Genomic DNA, 24,205 nt, shown 5'->3' with positions numbered 1-24,205 from the left:
AATTTATTTGTATTTTCCTTCTTGTGTGCATAATACAGTAAAAGGCTCTAGAAATGAATGATATCACATGATATCTTTTAGACTGGTCAATTACAAGCCCCCTCCATTATATATTTATTTATTCATTCAACAATCATAACATTTAACTATGATTTTAATTATGTTATCTCCCTCCCACGTTTCCTATGTTGCATAATTTTCTCTTCCCTCTCTCACCCAGTTCTCACAACTGTATGTGAAGTGTTATAAGGACACTTTACGCACCACTTTAACTTCTTGTCTTGACAATACTGTATGTCCTCTCTCCTCCAGGCCATCATGTGCTACTCCCTCTAACTACTCCTTAAACACTGTTCTAAACTTAGGGCTGCAGAGAGAAAAGGACACAAATCAAAGATCCAGCTGACCTGAGTATGTATCAGTCTCTGCTTTCATCTTTTTCCACCAGGTCCACACTGCCAAACATCACTTTTCCACAACTCGATAAGCTGCATTTCAACACAAGCAGTCTCTTTAAAACATTCAGTTCTCTCCTCTGACCCCTCCTCCACCTCACTCCAGCTCTTCAACACCTCACTCCAGCTCTTCAACAGTAATAAAAATAACTACCGAAAACACACTGACTCGCGCGCGTTCAAAGCAGAGTGCGGCACACGACTCCCTCTCGTGACGTAATATGACGCGATGTTGAAAAAAGCGTTTTTTGAGAACTGTCAAGGAAAGCCTCACTTTTTATCTAAATTTGTGTCCTCGCGTCTTGTAAAACATTTTCAAATCCTGCATTAACGGTTCATGTGGTATTGTCATACAAGGTTATATATTCATTTGAAAAAAAAAATTAACCTGCAATATGCACTTTAAGATTCAAGATTTTTATTTGTCACATACACAATTATACAGAGTATAACCAGCAGTGAAATGTAGGTCAGGTCCACTCCAAGGACAGTGCAATTATATAGTATACAAATATTAAGAAAAAGAAAAGTAGAAAAAATAAAAGAATAAAATAAAATAAAAGATAAAAAAATATAAATGTGCAGGTCAGTATGTTGTTGACTTAAATAGTAATAAAGAGGAATGTGCAAACAGATGTGCAAAAAAGTTGTACAGGGTATTTTAAATAGCAGCAATATGAGGTAGAGAAAAATTATGAATAGCTTATTGATATGGTGATATTTACAAGGAGTCAAGTGATGTTATGACACAGAGTTTAGGAGCCTGATGGCCTGGGGGAAGAAGATCCTCCTAAATCTCTGTTAATCTGCAACTTCGACTTCAAAACACGGGTGTTTTGATTATTGTCTGTGTGTGCAAATCGAAGATTCAGCTTTTCAGATCAGAGCTGTGAGTGTAAATTTCAGTTTACAAATACGAATGTTAATATGACAAGTTCTCACATTCAGATCAACAAGCTCTCGAGTTTTGCTACTGATCTACCTTCATATCCTGCTTCCTCATGTTTGATTTCTTGCATCCTAAGGGTGTGTAGTTTCAGGATAATCTCAGCATAAGACACACAAAATGATAAACACTTTGGGAGTTTCCAAGTCATGATTTGATTGGTTAAATTCTGCAGGACTTCCAAGAGACAAATGTGTTTATTTCTTTAAGTCAGCCTGGAAAAGGACTACTATGCTACATAACAGCACAGAAAGCATTTAAATATAATTTTGTAGTAGTTGTTGTTGTTACCATAACAATAAAGCACTTGAATCTTAAGTTTAACAGTCTAATATTTGTATTACAGAAAGAAAATAACAGTGAAAAAATAAAGGCAACCAGAAAGGCATAAACATCATCATGCCAGTGTACAGCAGGTGGTAGTAATGCCCCAAAGCAGCGAACGGCCATTAAACAAGAAGAAGAACCTCGCGCATTAACAACAGATGAGCGTTTATCACGTTGGTAAACATTATAGACAATAAGGTTATAGTTTCGCTGTCGTTCAATATAGCATATATGTATATTTGTCATGTACGAGTGAACATTTCGTCTTGGAAATGCACTGTATTGGAAATGTGAAGCGATAGAAGGCCATGTTATTGGAGGAAGGTAAGATTACGTTAACTGACATTTAATTTTTAAAGATTCTTAGTAGCTGCACGGCATGCTTTCAGTTTTAAGAGATTAGGATTAGATTCCTGCCAAAAAAAATCTTGTGCGAATTGTTCCGTCGAGGATGTTTTTTCTTCTCTGTTTGACTAGATTGAAATCATTGATGACGGTTTGTTTAGATATTCATTTATGATCATTCTCTGCTGACTGAATACAGAAATCTTCGAATCAGATGATGCTCTATAATGAAATGATAATACTTATTTTAGATATTATAAATAGATGTTATACATTTGTTTACAATTTATTTATTGAAAATATAATATAAATGACATTTTTATACAGGGCAGTGGACCTCCAGGACCAGACTTGAAGAATCCTCCAGTAGGATGACTGAATGCTTTTCTTAATTTAAAACCTCCTGTCTAAGATCTCCTGTCTTAGTCCATAGGTTGTGTATACAATGCTGAGGTGGTTTTCAGCAGATGAGTCCGGCTCTGTGCATGGAGTAAGTATTACAAATTGTGTTTAAATATCTCATATTGTTTTTCTTTGATGCATATGATCAGAAATCAGCCTTATATATTTAGTGTGGGAATGTTTAGGAGTGAAGAGTGTCTTTTAATTTGAAATAATCGCAAATATGTCAGCATATTTATTTTGTGAGCAACTGTGTAGTAAGCAAGTCACTCGGTTATAGGTAAACTCTTTAGGGCAATATGAGAGCCCTCACCCCTTTTTATATTGTACAATGCATAAGTGTTCAACAGCATTAATAGATCCTTTGCTTTTCTCAGGCTCCTGGCTCCCCGCAGGTGGACATGGGCAGCGATATGAGATTTGCTGAGGTTACTGAGCAGCTGACGCAGATGGAGGAACTTGTGGCTCATTTAAAAGAGTTGATCAGGGAAAAGGATGCAGCACTCCGCAGTAAAGATGACCAAGCCAAGGTATTTTACCCTTTTACAAATATGCTCAAATGATCAATTTTTACATTTAGTTTATTAAACTGCATAAAATACTATGCGATGACAAAACTTGGCTTACTTAAAATGCAATGACTTTATTACATCACTTTTTATGGCAAACATGTATTTTCTTTTCCCAAATTCTCAATCACATTTTTTTTGCAAATTAGATATTACTGGTCATATCCACCTTTTTCTGAATGCGGAAGTCTCGCCTGACTGGAACAGTGCTTTACATTTCTGGTGTTTCTAGTCAAATTAACATATTTTCAGAGCTGATAATATAGCATTAAACCTATGAAAATGGTTTTAAAAAGCACATGGCACCATAGTTTCATCACTTTACAGCAGGGGTGCCTGGAGGGCTGGTGTCCTGCAGAGTTTAGCTCCAACTTGCCTCAACACACCTGCCTTGAAGTTTCTAGTATGCCTAGTAAGAGCTTGATTAGCTGGTTCAGGTGTGTCTGATTGGGGTTTGGAGTTAAACTCTGCAGGATACCGGCCCTCTGGGACTGAGTTTGGGCAGTCCTGCTTTACAGTGTCGTAATGACCGTCTTTTTGCAGTAACTCGTCTGTCATAGTTTAATGAGTGCATAGATGACATGAAGTAACCCACGGTTAGCTGCATTGAAAACAGATGAGGGCACATATCCTACATACAGCTCCTGATCGGAGTTTGCAGGATTTTGTCCACAAAATGATAAGTGCACACATTATTTTATTATTTCACACACAGTATTTTAACTTAAGCACTGCTAGCCATTCAAACAGCGCCGGACACAGACAGAAGTTACCCAAAACAAGTACTGTACAGGAATTCCTTAAGCTTCTTTCCGTTACTGTGGCAGCCAACAAGAGCACAGCTTTTAACCCTGTGCACATTTTTATGTTCAGTTAAACTGAAAAAGTTTCAATTCAGTTGATCTTTTTTTACCCCATTTTAACATGGATTTCTATGGAGACCGGAACACGAGACCATCCAAAAGGAAGTTAGAATCCATCATGGCGCCGCTAAATGGTTACTCAGCAAAAAGATGGATACTTACAGATAGTCTTGTCTTGAGTTTCTGTTTTTGTCTGACCTCCCATTCAATTTTAAAACTATTTGTACTTGTTAAGTAAGGTAAGGCACATCAAGTTTATTTTCACAGCACACCATCATAATTTTGTGATCGTGAAAAACATAAAATTCACTTTTCCGATCATTTACTGCTTTGCTTTGGAATGTGGGGAGAAAACATTAGACTAGAGAGAGAGGCTTTGTCCTGCTCATTTTGCCCAGCCCTCACAAAGTGCATAGCAGGATATAAACATTTATCTTAGGGTGGAAATCCAGTTAAACTTGGCTTACTTCCAAACTTCCATGTTCTTGGACTTTTATTGTTTAACTTTTATTGCACTTTTACCAGTCTGCCTTCTGCATGCTGGCATTATTGCTCATTGTGCTGTGTTTCGGAATCAGATGTCATGTGACACATGATGTGACACTGCATAAAAATGATGTTCTCTTAACGTACATAAAGAAAATTAAATATCGATGATTTACCAATGCTGTTTTGCACTAAACCATGATTAGCACAGATTGAACAAGTGTTATTACAAAGCTAATCATAAAAATAGCATGTAGTTATTTTGTACTGTCCATTAAGCTTTTTCACACAACGTTTTTATGATTTACTTTTTTTTTTGTTAAATTTTTATGGGGTGTGAAAATAGAAACTACATTGGAACATAAATAAACAGGAAAAAAACAAAAAAAGAGAAAATGACAAAATATATACTCCTTAATACATGGAATTATAATGAAAAAATCATAACTGAATTTGCATGAATGATCTTCAAAAGTGTCCATTTCCTTGGTTCTTGTTATAGTATGTTGCTTCCTGTGTGATTGGTGCCTGTATGTTTGTGCACACATAATGAAATAATTACATTATATAGTCAGTCCCTATTGCTTACAGTTCTCAAGAGTTGATTTGTAAAGTGAGTTGTGTGTGTTTGTTTGATAGGAGCTGACAGAAGAAATACAGCTCTTGCGGGGTGAGAGAGAAAACTTTCAGTCAAAGCTGGAGGCAGAACGTCACATTACTCGGGCTCGCATCAAGGATCTGCTGGAGAAACATGAAGCAGAGCTGCTCAGTGCTGCTGATAAACACGAGACTGAGTTGTCAGAGAAGGAGCAGGCCTTACGCAGACAGCTTGAGACTCTTCAGCGCTCTATATCACAGCCTGCAGATGCATCAGCAAACCAATCCACCTGCATCACAGCTCAGAGAGTCACAGAGCTGCAAGGTAGACAATCATGTCACATGCTTAGAGAATTTTGTCTACATTTCTCTCTGCTTCCAGTATACTGTCCAAATTATTTAATTTAATTTACAGTTTCATGTAGAATTAAATCTATTTTAAATATTTAAAGAGTTAAAGCACTACATATGTGACCTTGGACCACAAAACCAGTCATAAGGGCCAATTTATTTAAATTAAGATTTATCTGAAAGCTGAATAAATAAGCTTTCCATTTATGTATGGTATGTCATGATAAGGCAATATTTAGCGAGATGCAACTATTTGAAAATCTGGAATCTGAGGGTGCCAAAAAAATAAATATATATATATATATATATATATATATATATATATATATATATATATATATATATATATATATATGAAAAAAAACCTTTAAAGTTGTCCAAAGAAGTTCTTAGCAATGCATATTACTAATGAAACTTTTTTTTTTTTTATTTTTTTATATATATATTTACGGTTGGAAATTTACAAAATATCTTCATGGAACATGATCTTTACTTGATATCCTAATGATTTTTGGCATAAAAGAAATATCGATCATTTTTACCCATGCAATGTATTTTTGGATATTGCTACAAATATACTAGTGCTGTCAATCGATTAAAAAATTAAATCGCGTTAATCACAGTCCTGGACTGTGATTAATCACGATTAATCGCAAATTTAAAATACTAGGACTTATCTGTAAATGTGTTGAAATAATAAAGGAATGCATGACAAATCCCAGTACACATTTACCCAACTATTATCAAAAGTATTTCTAAATAAATTCAACAAAACATTTTCGTCCGACCTTACATGAAGTATTATGATAAAATGCATTATGAAGAAGAATTGGACCTGTTCTGCAGGTGCATTAGAGCTAACATTAGCATCATGCTACATAAGACGATTTATGAGATTAATAGTACACTTTTACTCAGAACTCACTTTAAACCACCATCGAGTGTTTGTAATAAACTTACTTTTGCGATCACGTGTATATATAGGCTCTGTAATTTTTCCCGTGATTGTATTTTCAAAATAGCCCAATTGTGCGGGAAAACCGCTACCTTGGCAACACTGGTTCGCTGTAGCCTTATCAAATATGAGTATACATATCTCTCGCGCACTGTTGCTCTCTCTCTCGGACACTTTCTCTCTCCGCGTTCGGGTTGAAAATGACTAATATCACATAGAATTTAGGATGTATAGTGTGCACATTGGGACGCAGGCAATGTTTTCCTTCCTCGCTGCGATGACGGCAAAAAGTTGGGGTCAAACCTTATCAAACGATTAATTTGCGTTAAAAAATATTAACGTTGACAGCCCTAAAATATACCTGTGCTACTTAAGACTGGTTTTGTGGTCCAGGGTCACACATGTCATGTTTTACAGATGTAGCAGACATCTTCTTATAATGTGCCTACATGATGGTAAAAGGGTGTTTGTTATTTTCAGTTAAAGATATTCTGTGTCCTGACTTCTGTCATTGCATTTTTTAAACTCTCAGTGTCCTTCCTTCTCAGTGGCTTTGTTTTAATATTTCAATATGTTTTGTTCTGTCCAATTCAGCCCAAGTGAAGCTGAAAGAAGCAGAGGCCAACAAAGCAGAAACAAAGTTCTTAAAAATGAAAGCATGGTCCAAATCTAGGATCAGGCAGCTCGAGGGGGAACTCAAAAAAGTTCAGGTAAGAAAGTATATTATTTTTTCATTAGATTTGCTCAGATGAATATCTAGCTAAATTAAACTAACTGCTTTCTGTTTTTGACTTCAGTCTGGAGTATGTCTGGACATGTCCCCTGATGTCACGTCCCTACATAGTCGCATTACTGAATTGCAAGAAGAGAGAGAGGAAATGCTCAGCAAACTGGAGATGTATGAAGATATGAAGGCAAAAAACGGTATGAAGAAATGGAGCCAGTTAGTTTAAAATTTAATTTATTTGCATTAGGGATGGACATTTTTGTTATTTCTTCTATTCAAACACTCATCAGATGCGGTAATAGCCAAAATTGCTGTCTGGAGATGATATTTCTCATTATTTGCTTTTAAAGACCCTACACAATTAAAATACATTGGTAAGAGTTCAACAGTAGTGTTGCAATGCCCAAGTCTCAAAACACCAGCAGTGCCACAGAGTTTTCCAGGAGTAGTACAGTGATGCACAGTAGTATATTCACACATGCAGTACTAAAGGTGAAATTAGATGTGGATTTATAGATAATAAAATGGTGGCAACATAAAGAATTGTTTTGATAAGAGCGAAACGATACATTTTTAGTTTCAAAATAATTTGTTCTTCAGGCATTGCTCTTTAAAAGACTAAAAGGTTGCAAAGTGACGCACATTTTGACCCCTGAAAATGTGTACAATTTAACAGTTTATTCACAGAGCCATTCAGATACCCCTAAAACCTGGGACTGAACCATGCAGAGCCTTTAAATTGAAGATACCAAAGCAACAGTTTTTTTTAAGAACCAGGGCCTGGAGGCTGGGGATTTCTTTAAAAGTGTTGCAACAAATGTCACTCTTACCTAAGAGTCTATACCAAGCATTTCGCTAATTGCTGTGCTTTCTAGCAAAACATGGCAATGGAGAAGCAGTTGCTATAGTTATGACATCTCCCACACATTAAATATAAATAATGAACCCCTGACTTTTAAACAAGTTTAATATTTACTAAACCAGTCGGTCCTGGAGTGCTGCTGTCCTGTAGAGTTTAGCTCCAACCCTAATCAAACACACCTGAACAAGCTAATCAAGGAGTTATTTTTTTCAGGGTTGGAGCTAAACTCTGCAGGACATTGGATTCGGCACTCCAGGACCGACGTTGCCTACCCCTGTACTAAACTATACAACTATAATAATATTAAAGCACATTTCTATTTGAAGTCTAAAATTTGGTTAAATTGACATGCAATGAGCCAAAATTGAAAGTGATGTTTTGTGTATAGAATTTTTAATTCAGTGAGAAGGCGTGGATCAGTGTTGTTTTGATGATTGATCATTACTTTCACTTCCAAGCACCTGAGTATGCCGGGTACTTGTGCCCATCCCTAAATTGCATGTTGTCTTATGTTAAGATTTTCTTGGGACATTAATAGATGAACTACAGAAGCAGCTTATGGAATACAAGGAACAGCAGAGGAATATGCAGGCCGACCTGGAGCAGGTGACTGAGAGAGCAGCATCACAGGCAATTATATATTTATTTGTTTTGCTTTTTTGACGTAATTATAAAAGTAATATACCACACAAGTTTGTGCGTTAAAGTGGTTTTAACAAAACACACCCATTTGTGTCTTGTTGCTTTTATTTATATAGCAGTAAATAACATTATTTCCTAGGGTCTCTCCTTGGTCAAAGTGGTAAAATGGCACTTTAAAAGTTAAGTGTTATTTAACTAGCCCTGCTGATATGATATGTTGTTGTATTGTAAGTACAGTGTATGTATGCTTCTGATAACAGGTGAGTGAGACAGGCAGCATGGATGATGTTCAGGTGATGGAGTGGCAAGAAATGATTACCATGGTGACTGAGGCAGAAAGGATTCGAGATCAGAGTCATGAGAAGAATGTCATGGCCTTCAGAATGAGCCACATCGAGGAGGAGAGAGAGGGTGAGGATGCTTATGCTATACAAATTTAAAAAATTCATAGATTCTTCCGAAAAGTATCAACAGCTGTTTGGTAGACCAACCATGACTATCAACTGAGAGTTAAATAGAAGTGCATGTCTATACAGTCCAGTGTTGCAGGGAATACTGGTGCTAGCTATGTTAATATTACGGTACTTAAACCTTAAAGTATTGCATTAAAGGTTGCTCAGTAGAGGTGTGAGTCTTCACTGGCTTCACGATTCGAATTGATTATAATTCATGGGTTATTGGTTCAATTACAACGTGATTCTTGATGCATCATGATGCGGCTTATCCTCCTTTTTTTTTACTAAATACATACTAGGGCTATCTATTTATACATATTAAGATTAATTCAGTTTAAGATTTGAATCAACCAAGTATGTTAAAGCGACTTCATTTAACCACTCACATACAGCCATGCTCAGCTGTATACCGCTGAGTGCTCTTTATAGTGTACACATACAAAGCATACATGAGCATTTGAAAGCAGCCATCTGTTTACAAGGTTCACAATTAATGCTTGTCCACTCGGTCAGGTTTTAAATGGATGTGTACATAGCAGTGGTGGACAGTAACAAGTTTTATTCATTTTGTTACTGTACTTGTGTATATTTTTCAAGTATAGTCTTTTTATTTTGAGAAACTTTTACTTCACTACACTCCGAAGCACAATATAAAAAAACATGTCGTTCCTCGTTATTTTAAATGGAAGAAATCGCCACCCGCTCCGAGACTAGATAGCAGTGTCTGATTTGTGAATGAGCTGATTCTCTTCAGTGAACCTGTTAAATCAGTTCCCAAATCACACTTGAATGATTCATTCTCAAATTGGACTGATCGACTTGCAACTGTTCTCGAGTCAATAAGTCAGCGATTCAAATGATCTGGTCAGAGCGACTCTTCAGTTAACAATTCCATGAATTCACAAATCTGAAAAGGAGCCAAGCCCAGGAGATCTTTAAAGCTTGAGCACGCGTGTGACTGATGGCATGGCAAGTAATTCACTAATGCTGAGTTTTAGGATTTATTATTGTAAATAATAATCATATTTAGGTCACAACTGTCAGCTGTTTGTGAGCTATATCTGCTGTAAAAGGGCAAGCTGTTTAAGCCCACTCTTTGAAATGCTTGAATGCGGACATTTTTATCGAGTAAAATTGAAAAGGAGTACTTGATTTGTGTACTTCGTCCACCACTGGTACATGGAACAACATTTAAAAACCGTGAACATGAAATACAAGAATACATTCTACCTGGACATCCCCTTATTGTGTGTTATAAGTGAGCCAGCTTTGAGCACCTCAGTGACCATGATTTCATATACATATTACACATACCCATGAGTTCTCTAGTTGTCTGTTTTTTGGCACTCTTTATTACCTTGGATACAATAAATGTTTGTTTATTTATTCTTTATTTATTGTCAGATTCTGTTGTCCTTGCTATGAATTGTAAAAGTAAAATTGAAAAAATGACTAAGATATTTAGGTTTCTTATGGCCATTTCACACTGGATGTGTAAGCAGAGTAGAAGCAGCACAGAAGCTGCACATATGCAGAGCGGAAGAGATGCGCATTGCCATGCCTTTTTAGTGTACAGTGTGGATGCTCTAATCTGTTAACACGGGTGCTGTAAAAAATATGCGCCAAGTATGCCTCTAGTGTGAAACGAGCCTTACTTTCAAAATGTTTGGTTTGTTTTTTGATTGCATTTGTTTTGTAACACTTCTCTCCCACCTATTGGCCCTGAGACCCTCCTCCTCCCCATCTCCACCTCTGCTCCTGCTCTGCATGATGGGTGCAGCCACTGAGAACAGTTTCCCATCAGTTTTGTGCATGCAGGTTTCATCGCCTCCATTGTTTGCTTCCGTCTGTGCTGCCAGTAGTTTTCTGGAACTCTTCATCCTCTCCTAAGGAAATTCTGTCAGCACAGACGAGGCTGGCTCATGGGGTACTGTCCTTCATCTGTTGCTTTATCCTCCTTTTCTGCTTTTTTCCCCCTCTTCTACAAAATCACTGGCCAAGTCTCTGCTATAAAACAGACCTTTGTCAGCTGTCTACATGGTGTTTTAGTATTTTTATGTCCAACATTATCACACCTCCAAATTATAAATTTCACATTTTCACACGCTAAAGTTCTGTAGTTATTTAGTTATGTCTGAGGGATTTTAAGGGAATTTTTTAAGGGAAAATTACAACTTGACATTGCCATTTATATTTAAAAATATAATGAATGTGCGTGCGTGCGTGTGTGTGTGTGTGTGTGTGTGTGTATATATGTGTATATGTATATGGACCCTGGACCACAAAACCAGTCTTAAGTCGCTGGGGTATATTTGTAGCAATAGCCAATAATACATTGTATGGGTCAAAAGTTTTATTTTATGCCAAAAACCATTAGGATATTAAGTAAAGATCATGTTGCATGAAGATATTTTGTAAATTTCTTGCCGTAAATGTATCAAAACTTCATTTTGTATTAGTAATATGTATTGCTAAGAACTTCATTTGGACAACTTTAAAGGTGATTTTCAATATTGTTTTTTTTTTTTGCACCCTCAGATTCCAGATTTTCAAATAGTTGTATCTTGGCCAAATATTGTCCTATCATAACAAACCATAAGTAAGCAACCATAACTTATTTATTCAGCTTTCAGATGATGCATAAATCTCAATTTTGAAAAATTGACACTTAAGACTGGTTTTGTGGGTAGGGTCACATATATATTTACATTTATTCATTTAGCTGACGCTTTTATCCAAAGCGACTTACAATTGCTATATATGTCAGAGGTCGCACGCCTCTGGAGCAACTAGGGGTTAAGTGTCTTGCTCAGGGACACATTGGTGTCTCACAGTGGATTCGAACCCGGGTCTCTCACACCAAAGGCATGTGTCTTATCCACTGCGCCATCACCACCCATATATATATTTTTCTATGAAATACATCCAAGAAAAAAATACCACTAAGCCAACCACCCTCACTTGACTGCCAATAACTATTGTAGGGATACATTCAGAATTACTAAACATAGCAACATATGCATGAAAAAGAGAAACATTTCAAATATATCAAAACTCAGTGATTATTCAGTCTGATTCTCATATGTACATAACACCATTAAACATCGTAGACTCCCCCAAAACACACTTCTTTGGCCAGTATCGATTAAACACTCACCAGCCATGAAATTTAGCAACTTCACAAATTACTTTAAATAATTTTAAACTATAAAATAAACTACGATGTTAGTGGTCATTTTTGCCAAGAACGCACATATGTGGTTTGTTTGTTTTCATCATTAATAGCAGATTCGCATATACTGTACAACTCCTCTGCGTCACTTCATATTGTCTTAATCTTGACTACAATTCATCCATCAAAACTTTTTTTTTTCCATCCCGGTTTTCTCTGCATTAGCATTGTTTTGAATTGACAGTTTGAATGCATTTGTGTACTGGATTCTTGGACCGAAAACTTTTAGCTGCCTAAAATTACCTGATTGCAAACTGGAATGCTAAAACAATGTCTTCTGTCCAAATATCACTTTTTAAAGTATTATTTCCACAATAATGTACTGCTTGAAAGACTTCAGGACATGAATCTAGCTTTTAAGCTCTCAAATGGTATATAATTTATGAGGATGAACTGAATAATTAATGTTAAAAGCCATTTCTTAGCAGTAGCACACTGCAGTTTAAGTGGCTATACATCGACACCTGACTGTCTCTGCCAGGAAGCTTAAACTAGGCAGAGGTAGTTGTTGGTCTTGCAAGCAGGACAATCATCCAAAGCAAAATAAACACAAAAAAGATTCACAGAATGAACGTTTTGTGGTGCTCATTCCATTCCCCTGATTTTTTTTTTTCCCGATTCCAAATGCTGGAAGTCCACAGAACAGCATGTCTGTAGTCCAGTCTGAAGTAGTCTTGTGTTGGCAGAGGGAGCTCGAATTAGTATTCTCTTAGCCTTGTGGAGATGTCTGCCTGGCAGGAAGAGATTTGTGCTGTTACTGTTGGATTGTCTTCCTGAAATGAGAAGTAAAGCTGTATGCCATCCATGTAACATTTTGTTACACAAACCATCCTCGTATGTGTAAACATACCTGGCAATAAAGCTAATTCTGATTCTGATTCTGAACCATGTGCCAACTGCCTTGCAGTGTTTTGTATATGGAGAAAAGTAGGGGCCTGATCAACAAATCTTTAGGTACCTAGGTGACAAGGTCAGCTAACCTCCAAGAAACTGTGATAAGTCTACCTTGAGGAAAGTTTCCATACCTTGATGGATCCATCCTTCCCTGTATCAATATGCCTTAAAGGGATAGTTCATCCAAAAATAAAAATTCTGTCATTAATTACTGTCATGTCGTCCCAGACCCGTAAGACCTTTGTTCATCTTTGGAACGCAAATTAAGAACAAATGAAGAAAGCCAGTACCACAACACATGCATGTACATTCTTCTGCTTGCAAACAAGCTGCAGCGCAAATGGGATCTCCGTCAGAACGCCAGCTCCTGCGTCAGCAACACCACACGCCTGCATCGTGGTACTCTCGTGAATTCCCATCGAAGTCCGACACAAAAGAAAAGAAACTGTGGAATAGTCTTTTTTGTTTTGTTTTCTTTGCGCACAGAAATTATTCTCGTAGCTTCATAAAATTAAGGTTTAACCACTGATGTCACATGGACTATTTTAACAATGTCTTTACTACATTTCTGGGCCTTGAATGTGGTAGTTCCGTTGCTGTCCATTCAGGGTCAGAAAACTCTCGGATTTCATCAAAACTATCTTAATTGTGCTCTGAAGATGAACCAAAGTCTTTTGGGTTAGGAACGGAATAAGAGTGAGTAATTTAATTAAAGAATTTTCATTTTTTGGGTGAACTATCCCTTCGATCCTGCCAGTGGGTTTATTCATTTACTGTTTCATGCTAAAGCCCAAAGTATACTTTGTTTTTGTGTACTTTGAACGCGTAGCTTTTCAAAGTATACTCCATTTGATGTTGTGTGCGAACATGGGCATTCTAGAAATCTATATCCAGTGCTCTGTTTTTCCCCGTCAAGTTATGACAAAAATATAACATGTTTTTGAACTCTTTTAAACCAAAGCTGAGCTGTCTCATACCCTCTTGCTCACAAACACTTGTCAATGTGAGCGTCTGTTGTTGTTGTTCCGTCTCTTTAGTTTCATTGTCTACTGTGAAACAACGGCCTGGGATGGTGTTGCAAGCTTGTGGAAAAAAAGATTACTGCAAAAAAACTTCAGTGCGCATGTGAGACCTGTGCGTACAAAGTCCCTTGTGTACTTATAAAAAGTGTATACTTTGGCCTTAAGAAAAACAGAATGGGGGCGATTGTGCTAGTGAAGATGTTGAAATTTGATACACTGTTGCAGTGACTATAATGAAGAGTCCATAATGAAGTCTCGCTCTAATTTAAGGATAATGATCAAAGTGATCACTTTCCTTTCTCACCTTATTGTTGCTGTTACAGATGTGCTCACCCAATGGTGAGGCAATTGTCTAGACTGACTGACAAATGCACCACTTTGTTCAGGGTGTCACACTTTCATTTCCATGCTATAGTTGATTGAAAGACATTTCAGGTGGTATTACCCACTTATTGCTGAGACCAAGGTGAATTGTTATAATTTCTAAAAAATAATCCTCAAAAAGCTGTTTATCGCTGTAGTTTGCACTGTAATTATCATTATGGCTTATATGTGGCTTGCGTATTTTAGTCTTCTGGTCCACAGTCCACAGAAGCTGAATTTGCAATGTGTGCTGCTACCTGCTGCTTTCCAGCCCTTTTCCGCTCTCTAATCTGCACTAAAATTACCTGGCTGTCTCTCCTCAATCCTGATTTTGTATTCTGTCCTCCATTGCCCTAAACATATCTGATCCATTCCCTTTGTCTTGTGGCACAAAACTGATTGAGGATGACTGGTTGTTTCCTGGCTGCTCCGATCCAGCATTAGCCAATCGGCAACAGGAAGTGGAGGAGGAGTTGGCCCAGGCCCGTGGACTCTGCCCACAGAAAAGCAGGAAGCCCAAATATTTCACCCCACACAGCCTGCAGGTATGAACTAAAGTCTCTAGGTAAATTTCATGCAGATGAGTGACAAATTAAAGGAAATTTAGGCCACTGTGTGCTGCCAGATCAGCTTCAATGCACATTGGTATTGATTGTAAAAATTGGATTACTTCTTACTGGAGCAGTGGAGAGCCACTCTTCCAAAAGATATTCCTTCAACTGGTGTTTTGATAATGTGGTGTCTAACATGCAAGTTCAGAAGCTCCTTTTAATTGGCTTGAAATATGGTAACTGCAAAGGCTATAGCATATGTTTCACATAATTTTCTTGCTCATCAAACTTTCAGTGAACGGATGCCCTGTGTGGACTCCCTCAGCGAGTCCCCTTGGATTTTTTGCTTTAATTTGTCATCAAACTGTATTTAGTACCCATTTTATTTTATTTTTTGGTGTGTTGCATAGTTGAAGTAAAATAATAGTTTTGTCAGAAATTAGTCAAAATCATTTACTTGCCCTCATTTCATTTCAGACTGACTTTTTCCCCCCTTCAAACACAGTAGACCCTTAGCCCTCAGTTGCTAGTCTCTAATTTCACTATCACATGCATTACATTCAAACATAAAGAAGATGCGCTGTGTAAGGGCTTTCAGTGTTGTCAAAGGCTATTACTTTTCACATATTTTGTAACTGATGTTAAATTTGAAGTTTGAAGATGTGGAAAAATGCAAGAAGGCCATGCAGGTTTGGAAGGACATGAGGGTAAGTAGTTTATTTTTATTTATTTATTTTTTGTTGTTGTCCTGATTTGCAGATTTGTGGGGGGTGGGGGTTACTACTAATTTGAAGTATTTTTTTTTTTTTTTTTTTGAGAAGTGATGTGTAGTAGTAGTAATATTAATAGTAATAGTAGTAATAATAATGATAATAATAATATTGCATGTTCTTTCTATTTCTTCCTACAGGAGGACTTGGAATTTCATAGTAGGCAAGACCCAATAGGCCCCACTGATTGCGATATTCTTGTGAATGGAGAGAACATGGGTGGATGGTGGCCACAGCACAGTGCTGCAGATACAGGTGTGAAACCTGCTAGACACCGTCCATGTTCTAAATGTTTGCTGTGTGCAGTTTTTGGTCTTATTTTGGTCACACTTCACTTGAGTGTGATGATCTCCATCTTTTTTTTTTTTATCTCTGTGCACCAACTAAGAATAGTTGTCCAAGTTGATCACATTAAGAAATCTGTAAATTGGAAAGGATTTATCATCTGATTATCTGAAGTTTTTTATGAGATTCTAACCAAATTCTAAACACTTCTGTATCAACACAAAGACATAACTGTTATAATAAAATAATTGTAATAACAGAATAGCTAATAACAACTACTAAATAGTAATAAAATACTAAATCAAGGGCAAAGTGGATAGTGCATAGGATGAAAAGTGCAAGTAACATTATCTTTTATTATTACATGGAGGGCTTGACATTAACACCCTCCAATCCAACAAATGCTGGTGAATTTCAGCAGTGGCGGGTAATATGGTCATTCCCTGAAAACCACTATACAAGAGTTCCAACGAGTAGTTTATATACATTTTAGTTTTTGCTTGATTTGGTTAACAACAGTAGTTTTAAACGGAGATCACTGCAGAACAGCCATGCATCTCTGAGCAATACAGTGGTGTTTCGTTACTGAATGATTCGTCAATGATTCAGTAATCCATTCATAAAGGTTCATTCTTGAATCAATAAATTGTTTGAATGAATGCGTTAAACTAAGGGATAGTTCACCCAAAAATGAAAATGGTCATTTACTCACCCTCAAGTAGTTCCAAACCTGTATGAATGTCTCTGTTCTGCAGAACACAAAGGAAGATATTCTGAAGAATGTGGGAAACAGAGCAGTTCTGGGGCACCATTGATACTATGGAAGTCAATGGTGCCCCAAAAAAGCCTGGTTACAAACTTTCTTCAAAATATCTTCCTTTGTGTTCAGCAGAACAAAGAAATTCATACAGGTTTGGAACTACTTGAGTAAATGATGACAGAATTTAAATTTTTGGGTGAACTATCCTTTTAATGATTCACTCATTAAGTCACTTGATGCCACCTACTGGTGGTTTACTTCCGTATTTAAAAGTAGCTTATCTTTGCATTTTTCCAACATTTTATATTTGCATATTTAAAAAAAATTATAATAATAATAAAAAAATATACATAATTTCCCAACAACAAAATTGTGGCCAGTAAAAATGCTAGAGTGGCTAGTAATTTTGGAAAACCACTTGCCACAGTGGCTGATGAGCAAAAAAGTTCATGCCAAGACCTGATTACACGACTCTGTGGAATACTCTATTCTGATTGGTCAGATACCACATTCCGAGGTATGTTTATTCCCTAATAACAACCGGTAAAAACTACTAAAACAGGCTCATTCGGGTAACTGCAGTTGGTGCTATTCGCTTACTGGGAACATTTTTATTTCTTTGTGGAAGCTTTGCATTTGGTTGGCTAATTAAATATTAAAACTAAAATTTTATATAGTAATATGCTGTTCATTACACATTTAAGATTAACACAAAAATGACACTAAACAAAAATTGATTGGAGAAAGAGGTGAGAGTTAAAAATGATCAATTGAATAAGATGTGCCTTTTTTCACTTGTTTAGATGGCTTGAGGTCTGTTGTTGAGGAGCTTGAACTAGAGAGAAACCAACTGCAGGAACAGATTTTGGTCCTTGAGAAACAGTGCCAAGATCTAGAGGATCGTCTGCAACTTCAGGCTCGCATTGAATTACTACAGGTACACAGAAACTGTTTTGGACTGTATGTATAACTGCACTATCAATATCAGCCTCTGCAGTTACACTGCTTGCCAACTGACCCTTCGCTAAGCCTGCTCCCTCACTTACTGCAGCTGGCAGTCACTAAATTATTGGATTGGATTGCCTCAGGAATCATTAAATAAAGTGGAAATGAATCAGGCCTAGTCACTTTATTTACCTTCCTATAATCTGCACAGAAGCAATTCACCTCATTCATTTTTTTCCATCAAAAACCATCTATAATCCAACAAATGAGTCAAGATACAAAGTTTTAGACATTTATATAGATATTTTTGAGCTGCTAAAGCCTTTTCTATAACTAACCATAACCATTTCTGAAAAATATTGATAGTGAAAGAAATTTTTTAAAACCAAGGTGTGATTAAGTTTCTTTAAAAATACAGCTATGAAGTAGTTCCAAATCTGTTGACCATTTTACAGTTCCATATCACTTGGCCAAAACATTTCAAACTAATGTATTACAAGGGCAATTCAAAGATACTGATCAGTTTCTATAATTTCACTGCTAATAACCGCATGTCTATGGCTCAAGCCATAGTTACTAGATCTATAAGCTTTTTGAATTGGCAACGAAAGATTAGAATGGGATGCGTAAGAAGATTCTACTATCAAGAATGTTTTAAAGACAAAAACTGGACAAATGTATTAAAGGAAAAGATGTAAACATAGACACACAAAATACAAGCATAAATTTACAAAATCTTACAAAGTAATAGATTGACAGCTAGAGTGGCTTATGTATGATTTGTCACTAATATTTTAAGGTGAGGCTTATCAAAAGGTCAGTTTTAGCTGTTTCTAAAAAAATAACTGTGATGCAAGTCTTTGATTTTTCTTTAACTGTAGGGAAAACAAATGTATTTTTGACAGTTTGAATCATGTTACATCTCGTCATGAGTGTTGGATAGCCAGTTAATGACCTGTATATTGAGTGAACTATATGCAACACTCCTCTAACGCAGGCAACGTTTGGTATAGATGAAGGTGGTCGAGCATTTTCCACATCTCAGGTTTGTTTATGTTTGTGTAAGCTTCTGAAAGCACGTCTGAGTGTGGAAACTTCTCTTTGTGCTGTACTTATCACTGTTTGTACTGTTTTAACACTGTCCCCTTCACACTATAAATAAGTGTGCAGTTCACACACAGGGTTTGTCAACAGTGGTTTTTAACCATTTGAGTTAAGCTAGGGCTGCATGAGTAGTCAAAAATTATAATTGTGATTACGGATATGGCTTCCAGGACTAAAGTAACCATTTTTAACCATAAGTAGTAACATTAGTAATGGACTGGGTAAATAAGTTCAGACTGCTCATTTGCATACTGACATGGTTGATAGCTGTTAATGCACAATCACCATGTTGTGCATTAACTGTATAAGATTTACATTCAAACTGAAAGCATACATCTAGGCTATGCACTTCCCATTTCAGAGCAAAAAGCCTTAATGCTTCACTTGACAGCACTAAAACCAGCAGAGTATATTCTGGCAACCACTCAAAATAAAAGTTTGCTGAGTTTAGGTTTGAAGATGATAAATTCATATTTAAAGAAATAAAATGAAATGAAAATGTGAATATTAACATTGTATTTTCAAGTGTACTATAAAATAATTGTACTTTTATTTAATACTCACTTTCTATTTTAAAATATAATGGTATTATCACACTTCATATTTTTTTTTTATTCTAAAAAAATTCAATAAATAATGCTATTATTAATTGTTAATTTATTTTTTATAGTAGGTCACAGTCACACTATGCTCAGGGAGATTGCCAAACTGAATCTTCTGGTGCTCTCATGAGAACCAGACTGAGAAACGTATATGCATCCCTGATGATGGCACGATATTGACGTGTACTCCAGTTGTGTCAAAGGATTATTGTAGATTATTGTGCATATAACCCATTTTTAGTAGTTTTTGTAAGAGTGCAGAACTGAGTCAGTAAGTTGACACTTTTAGCATACAATTTATTCATAATTGTTTTTTTTTTTTTCTTTTTAATTGCGCTAAGACAGAGGCACCAAACTCCTGGTTCCTGGAGGGCCGCAGCCTTGCAGAATTTAGCTTCAACCTTAATTAAACGCACCTGATTCAGCTAATCAAGTTTTTCCAAATTTAAAAACCACAGTAATGTGTGTTGGAGCAGGGTTGGAGATAAACTGCAGCTGGAATAATTCAAGTGAGCATTTCATTGTCTAGTGGTCATGATTTAATTTAGCAATTTCTGTATGGTATTTTTTTTATATATATTTCTCATGGGCATTTAATAATTATGGCCAGAATACCAACTTGCATAATAATTATGCATGTACTTTAATAATAATAATGTAAAAATAAAAAATCTGGGTTATTGTAAGACCCTTACAGTGGAGGTGAATGGGGTCACATTTTGGAGGATAAAAGGTCAGTGTAACAAAACTTAAGACCTTCCCTGACATTGTAGGTTGTCTATGAAAGCCTGTAGACATATTTTTATGTGAAGGGACATTTATCAGGGAAAATCAAAAGCATGTGATGTTTACGCACATTCCCGAGAGCCTCTGATTTTTTTTTTTTTAGGGACAGGGACAGTGTGAATGTAAAAAGAACTGGGCCCTTTTTCACCTGGTACAACTCTTGGAACATGTCAAAGGTTCTCAGTTTGGTTCTTTTAAAGAGGATTTGAGTGTGAAAACACCCTTAATGTACTGATGCATAAAATGACAGAAAACTAGTTTCCAGCTTGTTTTTGATGTGTATTAATTGGTATTCTTACAGTATTTGAGGGCAGTAATCAGCAATTCTGATTTTTGTCATCATCATGTAGCCCTAGGTTAAGCAAACATTTATCTATAACGACATGACACGCAGTTGGGTTGTGTGGTGGATTTTCGTTATTTTGCTTGAATTGTTGTTATGATCTGTCATCTTCCTATCCATCAGAATGAATCTGAGCGCCTGCAGGCACAGGTCGCCAACCTTCGCAGTCAACAGATAAGAGATACAGAAAAGCATCAGCTACTCATTGCCAGCCTGAACAAACAACTCAAAGGGTAATTATTTCAAATTAAGTCCTGGGGCCTAATTGCAGAAACATTCCAACTCAGATTCTTGTCTGTTTTGTAGCCATGGTAATCTCATTTATACACTGTGCTGTGTTTATAGCAGAAAAAAAATATTTTTAACATATCTGTTGAATCAGCCTGAGCAGCACACAGGAGTGTCTGGAGTCCTCGCTCATGGAAAAGGAGCACACGCTCGCCAGAACCTCAGAGAAACTGGAATTTATTGACAGTCTGAGAGAGGCTTTAGAGACAAAAGAAAAACAAAACCAAGAAACAACTGAAAAACTGCTTCAGACTGAACACAATGTGAGTAAATATGAACTGTATTGTAATATTGAGTACATATTATGACACACCTAGATAGGGCTGGGCGATATGGCCAAAAAAATTATCACAACTTTTTTCATATCAGTCGAAATCGATAATTATCACGATAAATGTAAAATCTTTATTTTTTCAAGTTTAAAGCCAGATTTTTGCTCCAATGTGAAGTCACAATGCCATGGTGCAGTGAGTGTTACTACAGTAAATCCATGGTAAATGATGGCAATGTGTAGATTGAAAAGCCTTCTGACGGTCTCGTTGCACACAATGTTTCTCCTGTTTGGCTTTAAACTTTAAACTACCACAGAGTCGTTTGTGTTCTTCACTGAATTCAAGCGCTTCACACTGGATCTCACAGCGCTGCTTAATGCTCGCGTAAACCATCTGCTCTAAGTGAGCTCGCGCTGTGCAGCAGTTTGAACTTTGATCCGAGCGGATAAACGGTCCGTGTGGTGCGTTTCAAACGAGTCACGCTGTTTCGTAATGTTTTTGGTGCATAAACATGATATTGAACATTTATCGAACTCTTCATATCGTTTTATCGAAGAAAATTATATCGCGATAATTATCGTTATCGAATTATCGCCCAGCCCTACATCTAGATGATTGGGCATGTATTGACCTTTATTTCAGCTGTCTGCTACATATATTTCAAGTTGACAAATATGTCCAGTAATTGCAATTAAAAAATAAATAAAAATACTCATATATACATACAGGGCTTCCACAGGTCCTTAAAAAGTCTTAAAATTAGTTTTTATCAAATTTAAGGCTGTAAAAAGTCTTAAATAGTCTTAGTTATGATTTCAAGAGCTACAAAATTTGAGGACAGAAAGACAAGAATTGCGATATGGCTTAATGTGATGAATAAACTTAAAGGCTTTGATTTCATTGAATAAATATAATTGCTACACGTTTTTTAAAGTCAGGTGCAGCACTGCTTTGTGTACCGCTGGTACCGGGGAAACTGCTTTATTTCTGCCGTTCTAAAAAGCGCCACCTGCTGTCAGATGAATTTGCATTTTCAATGAGCATGTCTGCTGTTTTTGTTCAGACTAATGTGAAAATTAAAAAAAATTTTTACGCTGCAGACAAGCAGAGTTGTAAATGTGAACCGATGGATCAACAAGAAGATATTGCATTACAAAAATCTAAACAATCGAGAGAGTAAAATATATTGAATATTTATTTATATATTTGTATTTAATATTTAATATTTATTTATTAAATAACAAATATATTTGTTATTTAATTTACATTCATCCAATGGTTCATACTTTGTCGTCCATTTTCTTAAAAAATGGTTGAAAGGCTGAAATGTGAAGTTTATCATTCTATAATAATAGTAATAATTATGATAATTATATAAGCATGTATTCTTACTTTTTGCCCAGGGCTGTTTGCGTATTATGACTTGTCCGCAATCTACTGTCATGTTAGCTTCCCCTTTAACTGTGTTTCATGCTGTTGTGTGAAGTTTGCGATTCTTTGTTGTAATTGGTGTATTATTACTTCTCGTGCTTCAGTATTGGTAGGTAAAATAAATTAAAGAACAAAACATATAAGGAGAAATGAAATGTAACAGCCATGACATGAAACAACTTCTGTTGCATCTTACGAACAGCCGAGCCTCTGATACTAATTGCAAAGCATCATTTTATATCAAGTAATTGCACTGTTGCTATGCAGTTATTGAAAATATATAGCAGAAGAAAGAGCATGTGAATGTGGATTACTGCGTATGTGCATCTTTCCTAACCTATTTTATTGATAAATCCCTTGCCCTGTCTTGTATAAGAGAGAGACAAACACACTGACCTCAGACCGGTGGTTGTAAAACTGATGCCAAGTGTAGTAATAATCCCTTTCAGGCCCAGTTCTACGGCGGTGAAAGAAAGCAAGAGCACCCTCAGGTGAAGCAGTAAAAATAGCATATTGGCTAAACTAATCTGGCAAGCTGTCCAGTCCTTATTTGTGCTCTGTAGAGCGTCAAAGGTCCCTATTTACAGTGTATTTTTGCAGTGTTGAGCAATATTTCAATCGTAGACTGTTGATTTCTTGAATGCAATGGCCAATCAGAGGCATTTAAGTTAGAATCCACTCTCTGCTCAAAACGCCTGAGTTTTTGTTCAGTGCCGAGTTACACAAGCTAAAAAATAATTTTATTATTATACAGACACAATGTAAATAAGAGATTTGTTTTGCTCTCTGCTGTTGCAGTAGAGAGCTTCAAATGGGCCTTTTTACACTTGTGGTTTTTACACTGCCTAACATTTTTCTCACACAGTATAAGTATTGTGTAAATAATTTTTAAATGAAATAATGGGCTTTTATATTGACACTATAATATATATGAATAATGAAAATGAAAACATCAAGAATAAATTGAAGTGCAGAATTCAAGGGGTTGAACAAAACCCCCCCCCCCCCCCCCCCCCATTTTCAGGGACTCAAATGTAATTGGACAAATAAATATAAGTGCAGAGTGTGCACTTTAAGCCCACATGTATTATATAACAGTGACTTTAATATGTTTTTGGCAGCAGCTAAAATAATAAAAATTGTGCCTGTGTCCAAATTTATTACCTCTTCACCACTCAAGCGAATGTAAACGATGTAATGAATATTAATGTGGGTTTGTGATTTTTATTTTAATTTATTTATTTTTTACAAGCATTTTAGAGCTTTTTGCATTCAGTCTCTATTTTAGTTTTTTAAACAGTTTAGTCCAGACCCAAGAATCAAGAACAGTGTCACACATTTAACAAAATGACATACATATATGATTTATTGAATCACATCTGAGTAACTGAGACTACCTTCCTATGCAGCTGGCTGAAGTTAAAAAGACATGCAGCACCTTTGAGAAGGAAAACTCCGAGATGAAAGCAACTGTTGCAGATCTGACAATCAAACTCAGTGTGCTGAAAGAAAAGGTAACATCTTACAGACATGATTGTTCACTGACTCCCATTTCACTTTTTTTGACAATTACAT

The 24,205-nt window shown here is 36.3% G+C and overlaps 1 protein-coding gene across 1 annotated transcript in view; it reads left to right on the top strand.

Annotated features, from left to right (window-relative positions):
* The first annotated feature begins 1,839 nt into the window (after positions 1 to 1,839).
* LOC306842548 (uncharacterized protein) overlaps positions 1,840 to 24,205 on the top strand; it is a 33,848-nt gene continuing 11,482 nt past the window's right edge. The window contains exons 1-14 of the mRNA XM_079373485.1: positions 1,840 to 2,052; positions 2,401 to 2,563; positions 2,853 to 3,005; positions 5,033 to 5,315; positions 6,891 to 7,006; positions 7,094 to 7,220; positions 8,424 to 8,515; positions 8,788 to 8,938; positions 14,932 to 15,038; positions 15,955 to 16,069; positions 17,663 to 17,796; positions 20,763 to 20,872; positions 21,022 to 21,190; positions 24,040 to 24,144. Of these exons, the coding sequence (XP_079229611.1) occupies positions 2,519 to 2,563; positions 2,853 to 3,005; positions 5,033 to 5,315; positions 6,891 to 7,006; positions 7,094 to 7,220; positions 8,424 to 8,515; positions 8,788 to 8,938; positions 14,932 to 15,038; positions 15,955 to 16,069; positions 17,663 to 17,796; positions 20,763 to 20,872; positions 21,022 to 21,190; positions 24,040 to 24,144 (1,707 nt within the window). The 5' untranslated portion in view covers positions 1,840 to 2,052; positions 2,401 to 2,518. The remainder of the gene's footprint in view (positions 2,053 to 2,400; positions 2,564 to 2,852; positions 3,006 to 5,032; positions 5,316 to 6,890; positions 7,007 to 7,093; positions 7,221 to 8,423; positions 8,516 to 8,787; positions 8,939 to 14,931; positions 15,039 to 15,954; positions 16,070 to 17,662; positions 17,797 to 20,762; positions 20,873 to 21,021; positions 21,191 to 24,039; positions 24,145 to 24,205) is intronic.

The sequence above is a fragment of the Barbus barbus genome (assembly GCF_936440315.1).
Source record: "Barbus barbus genome assembly, chromosome: 23".
Lineage (NCBI taxonomy): Eukaryota > Metazoa > Chordata > Actinopteri > Cypriniformes > Cyprinidae > Barbus > Barbus barbus.
This window is presented reverse-complemented; position numbering and strand designations above follow the sequence as displayed.